At 42.7% G+C, this 20710-nt stretch overlaps 1 protein-coding gene across 1 annotated transcript; it reads left to right on the top strand.

The window, feature by feature from the left end:
• Nucleotides 1-13334: 13334 nt before the first annotated feature.
• Nucleotides 13335-19396, top strand: LOC149290291 (phosphatidylserine decarboxylase proenzyme, mitochondrial-like). The gene is made up of 7 exons (XM_089489622.1): nt 13335-13519; nt 14726-14891; nt 17245-17481; nt 18021-18159; nt 18253-18387; nt 18891-19051; nt 19172-19396. Exons 1-7 carry the CDS (start codon nt 13335-13337, stop codon nt 19394-19396), a joined length of 1248 nt encoding a protein of 415 aa, XP_089345748.1.
• Nucleotides 19397-20710: the final 1314 nt, after the last annotated feature.

Below are 20710 nucleotides of genomic sequence, written 5' to 3'. Positions count from 1 at the left end.
CCCGCAATTTAGCCGGAGCCAGAAAGTTCCCAGCTATATCTAATATTAGGATTAAACTAGAACCTCTCTCAGGTATGAGTGCTAATAGGTCATCAAAGCCTTAAATTGATTTATACAAAATGATGCACTTACATAGACTTGGCTGCCCTGTCTTTTATTGGCTGTTAGAAACCCTTAGCACTAGGGTGCCCACATCAGCCATGTTTTCCAGGACACATATCATTTTTACATATTACAGACCAGCCCAGATTAAATGCTGCCCTGCAGTATGGATGTATAACTGACTAATCAGTCCCCTTCAATAAGTCTAAGTACATTTTATCGATGTGGTCACCCTACTTTGCACATTTTAGAGAATCCTAATAGTGGTGCAGCAACTGCACAGATCACAACAAACTTATACAAACCACTGACCACAAGATGGAACAATAAATGTACGCTAATAATGCCCAGAGCACACATATAATAGTATTTATTGATTTATTTGTATTCTGCAGAGCTGTATATCTAGAAATGCGATCTTTCATACAAGTTGAGCTTTTAGAAAAAGCAATGCCTATTGTTTTATTTGCCAATTATAATACTAAAGAGCAATAATAGAAACACTAGGCTTTTGTCTCTATGCCTCCCCATCTCTTGGAGCCCCAAAAGCCCAGACTGACCATCTGGCACATCAAATGCCCGGTGGGCACATAAGGCCTATCACACCCAGCTATTACACATTACACCTCACTGCCATCACACCCAGCCATTACACATTACACCTCACTGCCATCACACCCAGCCATGACACTCACTCCTTCTTCTTCTTCTTGCCTTGAGCAGAACTAGGATCTCCGGAAGACGCAAGATGGAAGAGGCGTGTCAAAACAGAGACACTCGGGGGAGCGGCTGGGAGAATGAGAGAGGTGGTAGATGGCTAGATAGTCCCTCCCCTGTGTTTCGATTGGTGCTAGCTGCTGAAGTGTAAGCCCTTTTGAGAAAATTTGCTGCCGGATCCTCCTGTAACAGAAACAAAATCTCTGGTAGTTGGAAACTCATGGGGCAGCTTCTTTGGGCCCCCAATATTAACTGGACAGGGGAAGTTAGAAGAATTCATATTGGACACATCAATCAAAATCAATATTTCCTTCAGAACAATCTAATAATCTAGATTAACGACTTTATGAATGGTAAGTGGTTTCTCTTTTTCACACTAGAAGGATCAGCGTTTTCCACCCCTGTCACTGCTAAGGGGCCGTTATTGAATAAGGGTCTTTGTGACAATGTCCAGCATTGATTACCCACCAACCTAAACGACCATTAATTTTATTGCTTTATGTCCCTTTAAATTATTTCATTCATATTGTTAGTTTTTCTACCTACCATTGGTCTGGCTTTCCCACAGAGGCCTTCATGGATCCCGTCTAGTCTGCTCTATTTCTCCTGCTCTAATGACTCAAACCTTAATCAGTCCTTGGTCACATCTTAGATGTAGGAGCCATATGCCTATCCCATGCATGTTTTAATCCCCTCGCTATATTAGCTTCTACTACTTCAGTTGGGAGGCAGTTCTACTCAGCATCTTGTAGGTTATTTATAGCATTTCCCCACATTAACCTTTTTGCAGCCATGCCCAGTCATATTTATAAAATACTTAGTGTTGTTTAAATGTAGGTGTAAATAAAGTTTTTCTTTTTTTTTTCCATTGTGATGTCAGAAGCTGCACAGACAAGCACATCTGTCAGTCTGGAGCATCTCCATCAACAGCAGCAACGAAGTCTGAAGAACCATGTAAAATCTGTTGGCCGTCTGACAAAGAGATCTGTGGAGTGTCGGCTCTCCGGCAAAGAGATTCGCAGAGTGTCAGGCTCCCGGCAGACATCTGAAGATTGTAACTTGCAGATCGACATTTATTATGATTTATTTACATTTCATTTTTAATTTGTACCGAACAGCAGCCTTTAGATTGCATTGTATTTTGCGGCCCCTCATTGCCACAAAAAAAATGCCCATCCACAAGCTACAATTAACCTCTTAATGCCCAGAGTGAAGGGCAATTCTTCCAGCCATGGTCCCTCAGAGATTTCCTCCAAAAAGGAGGTTTTTTTCTCTCCTGAGTGCTGGAAACTGGCTCTCTGTGAGTCCCGAGGTAGCCCCTTCCTTGACCTGCTTTAAGGTCAACTAAATGGAAAAAATATATATAATAAATGTATTATTCTCATAATCTTTGTCTGTGAATTTTTCTTTCAAATAGTAATTTGCTTTTGTCATTTTCCAGTTAACAGGGGAGAAACTAATTAATTTAGCATTTAAAGGGTCTTCTGTAAGCAGCATTTTGTGAGGATCACATTGTCCACACTGTACCATCTTCACAAGGTTATTAACATCTGATAGAGCAGCAATTAAAAGAGAAGATACATACATGCCAACAATTACTCAGGCTTTTAGTCTTTCGGGACTTTCAGTCTCAGATTCAGGAGCCAGTGCAAGTTTAGGAGCCAATGCAAGTTTAAATTTCCTAACTGCTTGGAGGCAGTTCCACATACCTACCAGTCTCTCAGTAAAGTAAAACCTTCTTACACTCCATCTAAACCTCTGACTCTCTAGTTTTTGATGACCTATTGCTACTACATTTCTCCTCCTTTGCAAAGACAAACCACAAACATCTTGTCTTTCTTATGAAGAAAATGAAGACTTAGAAATAAAATATTTTTTATTCATATCTTGTTTTGTATAAAATCATGTCAACAAATATTTTACGCATACATACATTAACTAAGTCACACTTTACTGTTTGATGGGGAACCGCTATATCTGAGATAAGACTAGGATTAATTCCAGCAATTAATAAAACATTTTACATTATTATATGTGACCTGTGAACAGAACTGATAAGGCAGAATGCGTTGCGAGCAGCTGCTCTCAAACAAACTCTGACTCCAAGGATAGACGTCCAAAGCTGCATCCTTCATGTTTATCAATAAACGGAAATAACGGTGACCCAACTGTTATAGGAGGCACCCACTTTTTCATTGGTCATATCAGCTTAAAATTACATTTTCAAAATGTTGCTCCGCTCCCTTGCTATTTTTTTATGATTTCTTGCTTATTTCTTTTTTAAAGCAGTTGAAGTGGAACTAATTGAAGTAGAATGACTCAGTATTAAATTAATCACAAAGCAGGACACAGCGACAGCTCAGTGTGGTGTTTGTGCAGGGAAAGTTACCCAGAATATCATGACAAGATAAAGATTTATTGTTTATTGGAATACAGCCCTGACGGCTATATCACTGTATACAGCACCAAGGGTTATATTACTGTATACAGAGCTGGGGGTTATTACTGTATACAGCACTGGGGTGTTAACTGAATATAGCGCTTGGGTTATTACTGCATACAGCACTGTGGTTATTACTGTATACAGTGCTGGGGGGGGTATTATTGTATACAGTGCAAGGGATGGGAATATGCATAGCTCCCAAATTTTCAGGTGTCCAAATCAGGACCCCTTTGTTGGGGGCGAGGAGGGGCAGGACAGGACCATTAAGTGGCCAAACTGGAAGGTGTGAATGTCCTGTGGGTGTCATGGCTGTTGGGAGGCATGAATCTGGGGACTGATCCTATAAGTGCTGGAACCCAAGGAGTGCAAAATGCTGCTCGGTTGCTCTCTGCCAGCTGACAGCTTATATGCGCACCTGGTACATTTAATCCATGTGGCAAAGAGTCACGTGTTACTCCAACTGTTCTTCACATGATTACCTCTGCAGATTGGCCAGTTCCGCAGAAGCCTCCTAGCTCTGCCTCTCTGCCCTCATCACAGTCTCCCACTGAAGCAGCAGATTGGGAGTGTGAGGAACCAATGGTCTCATAGCTGAATTATTTAACAAAGAAAAAATGTAACAGTCCAAACAAAAATTTTCCCCAACAAATAACATTTTACAGTCATTTCAAGATGAAGATTCTCAGCCCAATGCCTTCTAAACAAAAATAAATATTAAAAAAGAATTTAATCTAAAGTTAAAAATCCTGGGTTGGAGGGGCCTCTTGTATGTGGATGGTGATCACAACTTGTTGGAGTAGATCCCTTGCTCATTTCTCGAGGGCTTATCCCCCTGTTCTTGTGTTGTTTAGGTGGGTATGAATGGCCCTTTCCTCTCCTTGATGATGTCATACCACCCGCCTGCAAGACTAGAATATTTGTATTATTTTATAGTATTAAAGGACCCCCCATTGCCCCATGCAGCCTCAGCAACAAAGACCGCATATTATTATTTATTGGTTTATATAGCGCCATCATATTACTTAGTGTCGTGCAATAGGCTGCTGTGTTACTACTATATATTATGTAACCTGGGGGAAAAAACAACAATAAATGAATAATTCACCTTTATGAGAGGATGCAGCTCCAGAGCTGCAGTGCCATGCCCTCTTTGTGGTCTAATTTTCATGCTTAAAACTGCCAATCAAGCATTTTTTGTGCATGTGCATGCAGGGTCTTGTTAAAGACCCCCTGGAGCCATCTCTAAGCCAGCGCTGGAGCTGACTGACGGCGAGTTTACATATCTACTGCAAGCTAGGGAGCTTGGGGTGGGTAAAGAGGCAAAAGGTACAAAGGAAAGAGGGACTGTATCTGCATCCAGGGACACTTGGGATATATGCATTTAAACTAAAGTATTAATTCATTTAAAGGAACAGGGAAGTTTAAATAAGTCAAATTGGACACATCTAATTAGAAAAGGTATTTGTTTTCCGTTGACTGTAAACGTTATGTTGCCTAAAAAAAAAATTTACAAAAAGGGGAGCGATAATGCAACGGGAAGGGATAATCATGCAGATTCCCAGAACAGGATAATAAGACCGTGACAGATCTGCCTTAAAATTCCCATCTACTGTATAAAACATGAGTGGAAACCAACATTTTTGTAACTAAAATCTCTTGAGCTTTCACACAGAGGCCTCCATGGATGCCATCTAGTTGCCCGTTTCTTGTTGGAAAGTGCAATTGCTTGTATTGGTGAGTTCCGCGGGTGTCCCTCTTTCACATTTTGAAATGTTGGGAGGTATGCCTAGCTGACAGCGCCACATACCCAGATCGAGATCTACAGTATGCGACCACCGGCTGGATACACCTGCCCACAGGCTATGTGAGGACAAAATACATAACATGACCTGTCACATCCCGCGACCACACTAAAGTCAATCAGGCGGCCACCGGCCTTAAAGTGCCAGAGGCATATCACTACCCCTGCCCAAAAGCATATTTGTCCCTACTTTTTCTATGTTGGCCCAACAGAAGGTGACACTTTAGACTTAAAACTCAATGAAAGTCGTGCTGAACTTCAAATGTAATTTATAAGTTATGCTAAGAGAAAGCGTTACTGCGTCTTTAACTACTGTTTGTATTACGCATGCGCAGGCGTGTATCTTGGCTGACAGTTCGCGTGAAGCTGTAAACACTCGAGAAAACAACACCTCACATAAAAAGTGTCAGTGGTGAGGTATATAAAATGGAATAAGAAAACCAACATGTGGGCTGAGATAACGATTAACTGAGGCTTATGTTAATGTATCCACCAAATTGGCTCTTAGACTCCGATAAGTCGCGTTTTAGCTCTAGTGTGTAAAGGGCCTTGGTTGCTCGGCGCACTTTGATGCGTCATAGGTGTGGACTGAGGTGAAACGGTAGTAAGATGGCAATGCTCATGTGGAGGGCGAGCTGTGGCCATCGGGCTATGATCCGGTAAGAGAGCTCGTGACTGGGCTGTTTGTGTGCAGGCTAGCACCGGTAGTAACAGGGGTTAATAGTAATATCTGTCAGAACTGGCTTCTTGCTGTTAGAAAATCTGCAGTGTGGCTGCGGGCAGTTGAGTGCCACCTAATAGGCACGGGGTGGATCTAGCTGAAGAGGGCAGATAAACGTGTGGTTCTGATCACCTCTGTCTTCATACGTATGTTAGTTCAATTTTGACGTTTAAGTGTATTTCTGACGAGTAGTCATTGATGTCATTTGATTTATGCTTCACAGCAGCTGCCTACATACATTTAAACTGAGTGCTCTTGTTTGATTCTTGGACGGTCAGTTTCCCAGATTGGTCTCAGTTATGTCTTTTTTTGTTGTTTTTAGACTCCTTGGATGTGGCCGGTCCCTCCAGAACTGTGTCCCAGCAAGGAGCTTTCATTCAAGTGAGTTGTCTTTAGCGTTTGATGGTTAGAGCCAGGTTATTTCCCTGAGGATTCAAATGTCTTAAAAGATGACACATAGTTGACACATCCTTTCCTTCTTTCTTCTCTCTCACTTCTCTCGCACTCTTTCTTTCTTCTCTCGCACTCTTTCTTTCTTTCGCGCTTTCTTTCCTCTTTCTCTCGTTCTTTCTTTCCTCTCTCTCGCTCTTTCTTTCCTCTTTCTCTCGCTCTCTCTCTCTCTCTGATATACCGTATTTGCTCGATTATAAGACGAGGTTTTTTCCAGAGCAAATGCTCTGAAAAATACCCCTCGTCTTATAATCAGGGTCGTCTTATAATCAGACCTCAAATAGGTCTGATTATGAGACTAAGATCCAGATCCCCCGCAGCGATGCAGAGGACCTGGATCCTCCTGTGTTACCCCCCCCCCCCCCAACTTACCGGTGCTTCTGAGTCCCCGGTGCTTAGTCCGGGCTGCGTGTAGAGCTCTACACGATACAATCGCGTAGAGCTCTACACGCTTCCCGGACTAAGCACTGGGGACCCAGATGCAGGGGACCTGGATCCTCCTGTGTTAACCCCCGACCCAACTTACCGGTGCATCTGAGTCCCCGGTGCTTAGTCCGGGCTGCATGTAGAGCTCCACGCGATATAATCGCGTAGAGCTCTACACGATACAATCGCGTAGAGCTCTACACACTGCCCGGACTAAGCACCGGGGACTCAGAAACACCGGTAAGTTGGAGGGGGGGGGCATAACACAGGAGGATGCAGGGGACCTGCATCCTCCTGTGTTATGCCCCCTCCAACTTACCGGTGCTTCTGAGTCCCCGGTGCTTAGTCCGGGCAGCGTGTAGAGCTCTACGCGATTGTATCGTGTAGAGCTCTACGCGATTATATCGCGTGGAGCTCTACATGCTGCCCGGACTAAGCACCGGGGGCTCAGATGCAGGGGACCTGGATCCTCCTGTGTTATGCGCCCCCCCAACTCAGAAGCACCGGTAAGTTTGGAAGAGGGAGGGGGAGTGTTAAATGGGGGGTGTAAGGCATTTCTGGAGGCAGAGTGCTCTGTGAAATGCTTTTTAACCCCTTTAATGCCACTCTGCCTCCTGAAATGCCTTAAACCTCCCTATATGCCATAATATGCCTTTTAATCCTCTAAGTGCCAGAGTGGCATATAGGGTTAAAAGGCATATCATGGGGCACAGTGGCATATAGGGTTAAAAGGCATATTATGGGGCACTGTGGCATTTAGAGGGTTAAAAGGCATATCATGGGGCACAGTGGCATATAGGGGGTATAAGGCACTTCTGGGGCAGATGTGCATAACTAGGAGGCAGGTTGGAAAATAGAAGGAAATAAAACCAAAATATTTTTCTCAAGCATAGCTTTTATTAAAAAAAGTGTTTAACCCCTTAATGACAATTGCCGGTCCTGGCACGGCACGGAAAAGCATGTGCTTTACGACAATTGACGTGCCAGGACCGGCACGTCTTTAAACGGGTGCAGAAAGCGATCTACTATCGCTTTCTGCACCCAAAAAGCGTTGCTGAATGCCTCGACCTCGAGGCATTCAGCAACGCCGCGATCGGCACGAAGGGGCCATCTCTGGCCCCTCCACGGGGCGTCAACATCCGCCATACTTTGTATGGCGGCGGACGCCCGTTTTAAAAGCGTTTAGGAGGCGATCGACGATCGCCTCCTAAACTTAAATGGTGTCGCTGGAATGCCTCGATCAGGAGGCATCCAGCGACACCAAACACTAACCTTTTGATGGGCTGTGACCGCTCCGGAGAGCGGTCACAGCCGCAGCTGCCGGCAATCTTCGCCATCAAGGAAGATGGCCGCCGTCCTGTAACAGGAACCACAAATTTTAAAAGTTCGCTAGATAGTCCAGACCATCTAGAGAACTTTGGCTCCACTTGCAGGTTGAATACAGGTACTGCATTCACCATGCAAGTCAATGGAGCCCAGCTTTCTAATCACAGTGTGATTAGTAAAAATAAATTAAAAAATAAAATAAAATTAATAATAATTAGAAAAAAATTGTAAAAAAACAGTAAAATGTAAAAATCATTTCCCACTGATGTCACTATCAGGGGAACCTCCAAGTTGAAAAAAAATGTTAAATTTTTTTTTAAAAAAAATAAAAAAAAAATATAAAAAATATATTTTTGTGAGCAAGTCCTAAAATTAGCATATTAGCTTAAAACAATTCTCGCATGGAAAGAGTTAAAATACTGGCATATTAAATGCCCGTGGGGTGTCTACTTTTAAAAAATGTATGATTTGATGGGGTAAATTGAATGGGCCGGGTTCAACAACGTCCCAATTAACACGGGGGGAAGGATGGCCACACATCTAATTTCCAATTAGAAAAATGCACACGTACCAAATGTGGCCTTTTAGTTCCCCCAAAAAATGACACACCCATGCATGTGGGGTATCACTGCACTCAGGAGATGTTGCTGAACACATTATGGGGTGTCGTGTGACAGCGGCATATACCAGGAGCTGTAAATTCATACATAAAGTAGGTGTGTGTGGGAAAAATACACACACAAAAATATTACTGCAAACTTTGAAAAAATGCTGGTGGTAAAATATGTGCATGCAAAGAGTTAAAATACCTGCATTTAAAATACCCTGTGGTGTCTAGTTTTGAAAAATATATGGTTTTGTTGGGCACACTGAAATGGCCTGGCTCAAAGATGTACCAAATAGGGCATGGGCAGTGGATCCCAAATGCCAAAGTTCAACATTGAAAAAAGCGCATGCCCCAAATGTGGCCCTTTTGCCCCAAAACAGCCAGGCAAAATCATTCATGTGAGGTATCGCTGTACTCAGGAGATGTTGCTGAACACATATTGGGGTGTTTTGTGATAGTGACATATACGAGAACATTTTAATTCATACCTGAATTAAAATGTGTGTGGAAAACCAAATGCAAAAAAATGACTACCACAAAGTTTGACAAAGACTGGTGGTAGATATGGTGCATGGAAAGAGTTAAAATACTAGCATTTGAAATACCCTGGGGTGTCTAGTTTTCAAAAATATATGGGTTTATTGGGCACACTGAAATGGCCCGGCTCAAAGATGTACCAAATAGGGCATGGGCAGTGGATCCCCAAATGCCAAAGTTCAACATTGAAAAATGCGCATGCCCCAAATGTGGCCCTTTTGCCCCCAAACAGCCAGGCAAAATCATTCATGTGGGGTATCGCTGCGCTCAGGAGATGTTGCTGAACACATATTGGGGTGTTTTGTGATAGTGACATAAACTAGAACATTTTAATTCATACCTGAAGTAAAATGTGTATGACAAAACAAATGCAAAAAAATGACTACCATAAAGTTTGACAAAGACTGGTGGTAGATATGGTGCATGGAAAGAGTTAAAATACTAGCATTTGGAATACCCTGGGCTGTCTAGTTTTCAAAAATATATGACTTGATGGGGTAAATTGCATTGGCCGGGTTCAAAGATACCCGAAATGGCACATGGGGGGAAGAATTACCAGATTTGGAAAAAATGGCTTTGAAATAGCAAAATGCTACCTGTACTTATTGCCCCATAATGGGTAGAAAAAAGCAAAAAAACATAAAAACATTGGGTATTTCTAAACTCAGGACAAATAGTAGAATCTATTTAGCAGGTTTTTTCATTACCTTTTATAGATGAGTAAAAGATTTTTCAACTAAAAGTTAGAAACAGTCATTTTTTTCTAAATTTTTCACCATATTTTATAATTTTTTTAATAGTAAATAATATGATACAATCAAAACAATGTCATCTAAAGAAAGCCCTTCTTGTCCTGAAAAAAACAATATCTAATGTGTGTGGGTTCAGTAAACGGGAAAGAAGAAAATTACAGCTAAACACAAGCAGCGCAGAAATGTTAAAAAGGCCATTGTCACAAAGGGTACAAAAAGTAAAATCAGCCTTTGTCTCGAAGGGGTTAAATGAATTAAAATTTACTGGTAAAACTTTTTTCCTATAGGGTCGTCTTATATTCAGGCTTTTTCTTTTTTTCCTAAATTAATATTAAGATTTGGGGGGTCGTCTTATAATCAGGGTCGTCTTATAATCGAGCAAATACGGTATATATCATGACTAAAATTAAACTAGACTTTGTTTTGAACTATAAAGTTATTCTGTATACCAACACAAAATACCAGATGTGTAATACTTTTGACAATCTTTATTGTGTGTGGTTTTGAGCCACTTTGTATAAAGTGAGATGTTTTGTGTTTTGTTTTTTGTTTTTTTCTGTCCATAACATTTTTTGCTGTGATATTATTTACCTTGATTTCTGTCTCTTGTTCTTATGCAGATGGAAGAAAACTTCATGCAGCTTCTGCCAACTTGGCTGTTCGATTTCGACCGGTCTACGTCTTGCTTGGGACTGGTGGGGGATATGCTGCTTACAAACAGTATGATAATTATAAAGATCACCGTCTAGAAAAACTAGGCATAGATGTACCACCCAAAGTAGCTCACACTTGGGAGGTAAGTCCAGTCTCATTTTGGCCTTTTAGTCATCAGAATTTAATAAAAAAAAAAAAAAAGGAAATAGAAATAAATGGTGAAGACAAAAAATAGGGGTATTTACATATATTGGGTATTTTGGCCAATGGGTTAGATTTCCAAATCATCATCTGCAATATTGGAATTTTTATGGCATCGGTGCATGTGTTATTACCTCATTCAGGAAGCAGGGAATTAAGGCAGCCAAAAACCCTGACGCATTAAGGAACTTCACCACGTGAACTAGATCTTGCAGTCTAGAGTCACAGTGCTAATACTGTAATTTTGTGGCATGTGGAGAGAAAAGTTTGTATGTTTGAGGGCTTCCAAATACTTAAGAAGTCATATATGAATAAAAAGCGATTTAGTGGTGAACCGTTTCAGTGCGAGGGCAACATCGTATATTTTAAACACTTTTGCGGATCAAAGGAAAAAATCTGTTTTATTAATGAGTGTTTTTTTATTTGGATATTTTACGGGGTAATCAGCATTATATGTTTCAGAACAAAAGAGAAATTATTAAAAATAATTAAAAATTGGATGCCGTGCTTACACCTGCATTGCAGGTACAGATGAGAAACAGATTTACAGAAATGACTAATTTAAAAAAAAAAATATTCTAGCAATCTTCAATTTTAATAACAAAACTGTGTATATATGTGTAAGTGTATAGTACTGGAGTGGATGTAAGTGTATGGTATTGAAGTGGCTGTGTGTGTGTATATGTAAGTTTAGAGCTGCTCCTGTCCATCATCACACCCACCCACATCATAATTCATATTCCTTATGTCCTCCAACCACTATATTTATACTTCCCATAATTTTCATAATCGTATTCTTCCATCCCCTATCATCACCCGGTATTTCACCAAAACCACCCCATCTCTATACCCAGCATGCCCTAATTCATTTTTTTGTGTGCATTGATCACCTTAACTCCCTGTCCCCGACCAAGTCTGCTTTTGCTCTGCCCATCAGCGCCGTGCTGACTGGCAGATGTGCAGAGCTGTGGCTGCCGGTGCAGCCACACATTGAAAACGATGACCAGACTCAAGACAGGTCCAGGGTGAGGTGGCCTGCCGGGATATTTCCCTGTATCCCAGTAACCCAGTCCAGCCCTACCACCTGGGCTAGTTGCTGGGGGTAGGATAAAAACTTGTGGCCGAATTTGGCCCGCAGGTTGTAGATTGGTTTAGATGACCTCACTCTGACAATGGCTGATCCAGAGATTGGATCGCGGTTACATGGTTGTTACATCCCAGCTTCCTTTGTGCAATGGTGTTGCATAGGGAAAAATGTCTTTAGAGTACTTGTTTTTTTTTTCATATGTGCCTTAAAGGATGAGGTATTTTGCTACCTATCGCAATATGGGGTCAACAGTTTTATTTCTGCCTTGTGTTTGGATAATCAGTCCTAGATTGTCCGCTTAGGCAGAGCCCTTCTCACCTTTTGTTCAGATTGCCCTGTGATGCGATACTTGTTGTGTCCTGTTCACCCTTTGTACAACGTTGTGGAATATGGTTGTGCTATGTAAATCAATCAATAGGTTAAATGCAGGTCTTAACATTGTCATCTTTTCTCATTGTGAGATTTGATTTGGTATGGCTAATGGTTTTTATACATGGCAATTACGCAGTGTTATGGTAAAACTGTATGGACCGGTACTTTAGCTTCCCTGCACTTTCTGAGTCTAATATACGGTGGATCCTCGGCACATGGTTGTTTGGAATTTGGTATATATGGAGTGGTGGTTCACAGGCCAGTGATTCCACAAAAACATTGTTATTTATCTTGTCCTCTTGATTTATTTTATCGCCTTTTTATGATGTGTAGTGTGTTTTATATTTTGCACATCAGTGCTTTGGAGTAACTGGATATCGTGTCTTTCTGTCCGCTGGAGACAGTGCTGCTGAGGACATAACTGTATGTGATCTCATTATGTCTACTTAGCCCATCATTAGCTTTTGTTCATCGGAAGCCATTTTCGTGTCTCGAGGACAATATGATGATACTCTGGTTTGTCTTTTAATGTTGGACATTTCCATCAACTCTTGGTATTGGTGTTTAGCAGGAAAAGATGTTCTTATGGAGGTGATGTTTCTCTGGGGGAAATCCATTGATGAATGTACTTCATTAGGTTTACCCCAGTGTATTTGCTACCTCTTTTGTGGGGGGTTTTTTTCCCCATGATTTTGTTATGGACAAAATTATGAGTGTGTACTTGGTCTACATATATGATGCCAGTGTGGGAAAATAAAGGTCTGCAACATTTATGCCCCATTTGGGAAGTGTTACATGTCCAGGAGATCTATCAGAAGCAACACAGACTCTTCTTGATGTCTTCCAATCCATTCCTGCCCTTGCGGTACTGCCTGCCTGATACATCTCTTACAGTGCTCAGTATTTGCAGTTCTAAAGCACTTACATGAACCGGCAGTCAGTGAAGGTAAGCGACGCATGTGCCGGCTCCTGAGAAGAGGGAGGAGCGAGGACCAGAAACCTGCTTATCGCCCCACAGAGAATTAGTCTGTCGTCACATCCTTCAGCAGTATAGGAGGCAGCAGAGACCGGCGGCCTCCGACCTGACGATGTGCCATTCAAAGGGGGCTCTGCTCGCTCCGGACGTACACCTGAAGAGATGGTGAGATGCCGGAAACCTGTAACCGACCCTCCTCCTTCCCGTTACAACCTACGCAAAGTGAAACTTCATGTTCGCAGAACGCGGGCAGCCAGCACCAGCAGCTGGGGCAGAGAGGAACAGACAGATCCATCAGAACCAGCAAAACTCGACACTAGCACTCCCCAGAGACGAGCGCGCTTCAGGTACCCTCAGACATCAACTCAGCTGAGCCAGGGGAAGGGTACGGAGAGCAATGGCTAAGCTTTTGTTTGGCCTAATTAGGCAAAAGCTTCTTATGTATTCAGGTTAGTGTGCGGGGGAGGGGGAAGAGAATGCTGTTACTGTGCAGGCAGTCAGGCAGAAAAGCAGCTGGCTCAGCAAGTGCTGTATGAATGAGGCACTGGGGCTCACAACAATGTATCTCTCAAAGCAATGGATGGGGAAAGAGGCAGCTAGGCAGGGATTGGTCGGTGGCTGTCTGCAGTGAAGGGGGGGAGCAGTAGGCGGCCCTGGTTATTGGGTACCTTATTTTCTGACCAGCCGGTAATGGATAGCAGCTCAGGCTAAGGGTGGCTGCACTCCGGTGAGTACTTTCTGTTGGTGCTTGCGGATGCTGTTGTCTTCAGTCTGTGAGTTGATGCTCTGAAGATGTCTGTCTTTGGGCAGTTACACAAGTAGGTCCTGCGTCTCCCCGCCCCCTTAGTGAATAGCTTCCTACCGCTAAGTGGCTAGCGATGATGCTTAGAGAGGTCGGGGGGTGCATGGTGCTTAACAACCCTATTAATTGTGAAATTATGGGTGTGACGGTTTCCCATCTCCTTTCTTAACACACTTTTTCTATACCCAGCTCTGCCTGTAAGTAGATGTATTGGGATCTCTTCATACAATATTAGGTTAACCCTGTACTAATGTGGAATGTTTTGCCTGTTTTTAGTCTCTTTAAATTGCTTTTAGTTTTATCCCATAGGCTTTTTTGACCCTAGTGCTGTGAACGTAGGCACGCCTCACAGAAGGACATTGTGTATAGGCTCAAGACACAAAGAAAGCATGACTAGCTGGATGAGACATGTAACCTTGGAAACGATGTCCCTTTTTGTAGATGGGGGTGGAAGAGCCATCCAAGCTCTTTTCTTGTGTTCATTTGCGGTTATAGTGTATATGAAGAGCACGATGGGTTATTATTTTGGTCATGGGTTATCATATCATACCTTTTGGTTCCCATTTGTGCTTTCGTGTAGTGCACTTTATTGTATTGGGTGTATTTTGAGATCTCATGCCATCCCATATTTACTACCCTTTGTGTGCTGTCTGGTGCTTTGTTTCCCTGTGGCGTTGTGATTAATGGTTGTGTGCCACACTTTATGCTGTGCCTTTGCAGGATCCCTTGACACTTGTGTCTGATCCCACAGGTTGCAGTTTCCACAGCTGGCACTCAGACGGAAGTTGGGGCAGTTGACCTGCATGTCTAGGTCCGCCCTGAAACTGCGGTCCTGGCCTCTGACAATCCTATATTACCTCCTGCCTTTTGCTGCCCTTAAGCCATTGGTCAGAGTGGGATGGCGCCCTACCAGCAGGGTAAGTGTCCTGCCAGGTGGAATAGCCTCTGAAAGTGGAATGTGTAGCTCACTTGATGATCCTGTCTGTTATTGATCTCTTGATGACATTAATGGGATCTGAGGTTGACTGTGTAAGGATTGCTTTGTTATGAAGATGTCTGGAATGTTTTAGCGCTCAATGAGAAACTCATTGTCTCTAACACCATGAATCAAACTTTACTTTGGATAACTGAACCCTGTGAGTGGGGCAGCGCCTGGAACAGCATCACAAGTTATTGGAAGTCATTGCTTTCTTAGCCAGAGCCATCGTTCTGTGGGTGGGATGGAATGTGAGCTTTTTGTGCACCATCTGGAGGATGCCATCGATGTAACGTATTATCAAAGCTGACATTGTGAACACAAAAGCTGGTAGATGGCAGAAAGATCCAAGTGACATCTGCGTTGCTTATATGTAGTAGGGCTGCAACTAACGATTATTTTAATAATCGATTAGTTGGCCGATTTATTTTTTCGATTAATCGATTAATCGGATAAAAAAAAACAATATGCAAATTTTTCTTTTATTTAAAATAATTTAATGAACTGGATGTTAAAAAACAACTTAAAATTTACATTAACATTCTTATTTTTTTATGATGTAATAAAAAACAATATTTTCAAAGTACAAGAACCCAAACACAATATTTATGAAACAAAATAACCCCAAACATTCTGAAAAGAGGTGGACTATTACTGTTCAAGAAACTTTGCCCCAGCCCTGGCACTTTGCACCCAGCACTTTGCACCCAGCCCTGGCACTTTGCACCCAGCACTTTGCCCCAGCACTTTGCACCCTGGCACTTTGCGCCCAGCCCTGGCACTTTGCGCCCAGCACTTTGCACCCAGCACTCAGTACTTTGCCTCAGCCCTGGCACTTTGCACTGTGCCCCTGCACCCAGTCTCCAACTCTGCCCTGCCCCCGCACTCACACCCTGCCCCCGCACTCACACCCTGCCCCCGCACTCACACCCTGCCCTGCACCCACCCTGCCCTGCACCCACACTCACGCCCTGCACCCAGTCTCCTGCCCTGCCCCCACACTCACACCCTGCCCTGCATCCCCACCCCCACTCTGCCCTGCACCCACACTCACACCCTGCATCCCCTGAAACCCCACCCCCACCCCCGCGAATCGCTCTGTGCGAATGGAGCCACTCGCACAGAGCGATTCGCACAGACATGAAGAATACTTACCTCCGGAACGCGTCACGTAACTAAAAGAAGGCGGAGACTGCAGAAGCGGGGAACGCTCGCGGAGGTAAGTAAACAACGAATCGATCACTCGATTAATCGATAACGGAAATCGTCGACAACGATTTCCGTTATCGATTATTATCGATTTTATCGATTCGTTGTTTCAGCCCTAATATGTAGAACATATTCCAGTCCTCAACATGTCGGGTCATAAGGATCTCGGATACGGTTAGAATATCCTTCTGTTTGTCAGCCAGGCTGAATATCGTACAGTTGCTGTAAACCAACCTGTACTGCATTCTAGATCACAGGAGCTTGGTAAATTTGAGAGATACAGTTATGTTTTGGATGGTCCATAACGGGGGTGGGGCTTCATGTTTCGGGTCTTATTATATACCTATGATTTCTATGTTGCTCCTGGCTACATCTAAATAGGCTACTGGTGCATGTGTTTCTTTTAAAATATTCGATCAATCCAATTTGGATAACTAGAGGCACTGACAGGATCTTTACTAGATCAGTGTCCATCACACCTAATTTATCCTTCAAGACATGTTGAGAGTTGAACATTGAGTGTGTGTCTAACAAGCGTATGGCTATTTAGTGTGCGTCTGGCTCGAGCGTGAATATTCCCCCCCATTAAACTAATATTTTGCGGTTTCTGAAATAGTGCTGATGAATACAGGTAAGATTTCCTATGCTGTAGTGTAGTTGTCAGATCAATATGGGTGGCAGATTAGATAAACCTGGATCCTGAATGTTTTACTTGTATATTTACACATTACTTATGGGTCTAATCTGGAACGTCCGTGTAGAGATGCAGGAAAAGGGACTATAACCTAAATACATGCAACAATCCGGTGTGTTTTCTCATGTTCTATTCCCCAGGTTAGGTTTTACAAACGCGGTACATTGTTACTTTATCAATTTCTTAAGAACTGTATTACATTTATCATACCGTGTGCATTACATATACGAATCTGAGAGATTGTACTTTGTATGCGATGTTGTTTGGTGATCCATCCTACCGGTTTACTTTTCGTTCTTGTCAGTGTATATTAGACCATCTGTTCCAACAATACACAGGCCTGGACAAATGTATAACTTTTTTAATATAAATTGTGTTTTATGTTTAATAGGTTGCTCTGTACAAGTCTGTGCCAACACGGCTGCTGTCACGGGCATGGGGCCGTCTCAATCAGGTGGAACTTCCAACATGGCTGAGAAAGCCCGTGTACAGTCTCTACATCTGGACCTTTGGGGTGAATATGAAGGAGGCAGCGGTGGAAGACCTGCACCATTACCGTAACCTCAGCGAGTTCTTCCGACGCAAACTGAAGCCTCACACACGGCCTGTGTGCGATTCCCATAGTGTGGTGCGTTAATAGGGTTAACTGGGGGCCTAGCAGGCAGCACGGCCTTCTGGGTGAATTACACAATTAGCATATTCAGTAAACGCAATATAGGACCTATTGGGCTCATGTGACATTATGAACACTATGGGCAGATAGTGCTTCTTCACATTTATCAATATAAAACTTTTAATCACGCTGCAGAATGCAGTAAATTTTGTGCGGACACCGTAGTTGAAGAATTTCTTGATGCTAACATCAGATTAAAAAAAAAAAAAAAAAACCCTGCTCAGCCTCATCTTTTCATTTCTGTACCTGCTGTAAGATCTGTAATGTTACTTTATCCTGAGCCATTGGATTTATACAGAAAAGTTAAACCAGTGGTGGCTAATTAGGTTGAAAACCAGAAGGGAGAGTATTTTGTGGAAGTGATCCAAGGGGGAGATACATCTTTGGTAACAGGACATCCTTTCTTTGAGCAGAAAAGGATTCTAAGACCTTTAAAGATATGACTTCTGCTCATTCCTTCGGCATCTTCATTTTGCTTTCTGTTTGGTCCCCAGATCAGCCCGTCTGATGGGAAGATACTGCACTTCGGTAAAGTAAAAAACTGTGAGGTGGAGCAAGTGAAAGGCGTCACCTACTCTCTCGAGTCCTTCCTGGGGCCACAGAACTGGACTGTAAACATGCCCGTGAGCAAGAGTAAGTATTATGAAAAGCTAAAATCTGGCAAATAGCGAAATATGGCATATCAAAAAAATACTAAATTCTATAGTGAGAAAATGTTCTTTTCAGCTTCATTCCAGGATAAACTGGTCACGCAGGAAGGGAACGAACTGTATCACTGTGTCATTTATTTGGCTCCGGGCGATTATCACTGTTTTCACTCCCCTACGGACTGGAATGTGCATCACCGCAGACATTTCCCAGGTAAACCCTGTAAGGAGTATTTACCTGACCTGCACACCTATGGAAGGCTTAAAGAAGAGGTTAAAGCCTTGCTTGCCCAAAAACTGATGCGCTAAGGTTTCCATGCATATACTCCTCTGCCAGGGGAATATGTGTATGTTGACACCTCTTAATAGCTGAAATAGCAGGAATAAGGTCCTTAAAGTAAACGTGTAATTGCAAGCAGCACTATACTTCATAATAAATACACGTCGTGCTTTGAGCTTGTTTGTGTCAAAGCCTACTTTAGAAGTGTGTGTGTGTGTGTGTAATGTTTTTGAGTAATTCGTGATTGCATGCACTGCAAAAGTACTTGACTGTGTAATATAACTATGGAAACTGGTCTTGGGCACAAGAAAATCCTATAGTCTACAGAAGGGGGTTTATCCTGTTTTTATTGGGACCAGGTAGTTATTTGGGCTCAATATCTAAATATTTTCATTAACCAGATAATAGTATAAATAATGTGTAAATCTGTTTTGCAGGTTCCCTCATGTCTGTGAACCCAGGAGTTGCACGATGGATTAAAGAACTTTTCTGTTATAACGAGAGAGTAGTTTTGACGGGGAGCTGGAAGTACGGATTTTTCTCTCTAACGGCAGTGGGCGCTACTAATGTAGGCTCCATCCGCATATATTTTGATAGGGTAAGTAGGATTGTAGTTGTGTATGTAACAAGTATGTGGGGAAAAGGCTGCTTGCTTGTATAGAGACAATCGTTAAAAACAGAACTTGTTCACTTTTTTTCCCCCCCTTCCCTCTATTAGGATTTGCAGACCAACTCTCCACGCTATAGCAAAGGTTCCCACAACGATTTCAGCTACGTAACGAACAATAACCAGGAAGGCATTGTTATGCGGAAAGGAGAGCAACTAGGAGAATTCAACCTGGGTTCCACAATTGTTCTAATATTTGAGGCACCAAAAGATTTTACCTTCAACCTAAAGCCTGGACAAAAAATACATTTTGGAGAGGCAGTTGGTTCCCTATAAGAAGTATCAATTTTACATCTACTCGGACCAACGCCAACCCAGCCAATGTGAATTTTCCCAGAGGCTCACGTGAGCAGCGTTGCACAGGTTAAAGCCATGGCCACCACTCTGCAGGGAAGTCGTGCAGATTCAGGTCATCAGCTATGATCACTGCCTCTCACACCAGCCGCCCTCCTCCATTCAGCACTTGTTTGGGTTTTATACCTTGCCCCATGATGGGGGGGGGGGGTGATTCAAGGACCGTGATGGTAGCACTTACCAAAAATTATATTTTAAATATGCGTTCACTTTCTAGTATATCAGCTGGTGGTGAATCGCTAAACGCTGAAGAGATAAAGAAACTGTCCACCTCAGGGAAGTGCTACCCCCTATGGCAGCTCAGTGGTGAGATGACAATTGCAAAGGTTGGCTGGGCCAGGAGGATGGGTCACTGATTAAGTAGATGGCTTCCTATGGAATTAGTGTTTGTGACCAAAAGATCTGGATTCCAACAGGACCCTTCCTCCTGTCAGCCCACCAGGTGTAACACTGCCTGCAGGAGATGTAGCACATTTTACTTTGTACTTCTGGGAAAGGTATGAGTTCGCAAACACATTAATTCATTTATTAGCAGACATTTTGAAATAAACATTAACTTTTTTTTAAATTTTATTTTATTTAGGACAGTATTATAAATGGAGAAAAAATTACTCGGTCATTGTAAAGAACCCAGAGCCTCCCTGATTTCTTGTGTGCGAATGATATAGTCCTGAATTGTCTTTTTCGCTGCAGTTCTCTGGCGTTCCATCTTCTCGATTTGCAAATCCAGCTACAGGGGAATAAGGCATTCTCAGTAGGAGATAGAAAGCATATCTACAGGGCAGCTCATGCCATTATCATTAGCCCTTGAAAATCATAGTGTAAGCAGCGATATTCGAGCCAGACAAGTAGTGTCAGGTAATGTGGGGTTACATAGGTATATGCAATGCTTTACCTGCTGCAGCTCGTTCTGCACCTCTTCTGTGACCAGTAGTTCATCAGGGTTTAGCAGAGGATCGCTGGTATCTAGCCACTTGCACAGAACTCCTGCATGTCTGCGTAAAGATCTGGAAGAAGACAACGAACAGGTTAATCGATTGCCTGATCTTACACAGAATTACAATTTCCCAGTTTTAGGCAGTTTTTCTTTTTTTTTAAATGTTACATACTTTAATTCCTGCTTCTCATCGTGGTATTGCTGCATCGCCCGTTGAATGTGTGCGAGTTCTTGTTCCAGGGCTGTAGTCTTCCTTTCTACTTCTGCATGCTTAGAAATTGGATCCCCCAGCACTGCAA

This window comes from Sceloporus occidentalis, unplaced genomic scaffold, assembly GCF_023333645.1.
Source record: "Sceloporus occidentalis isolate IW3139 unplaced genomic scaffold, rSceOcc1.0.p SCAF_40, whole genome shotgun sequence".
Lineage (NCBI taxonomy): Eukaryota > Metazoa > Chordata > Lepidosauria > Squamata > Phrynosomatidae > Sceloporus > Sceloporus occidentalis.
The sequence above is the reverse complement of the archived record's forward strand: the minus strand, read 5'-3'. Positions and strand labels throughout refer to the sequence as shown.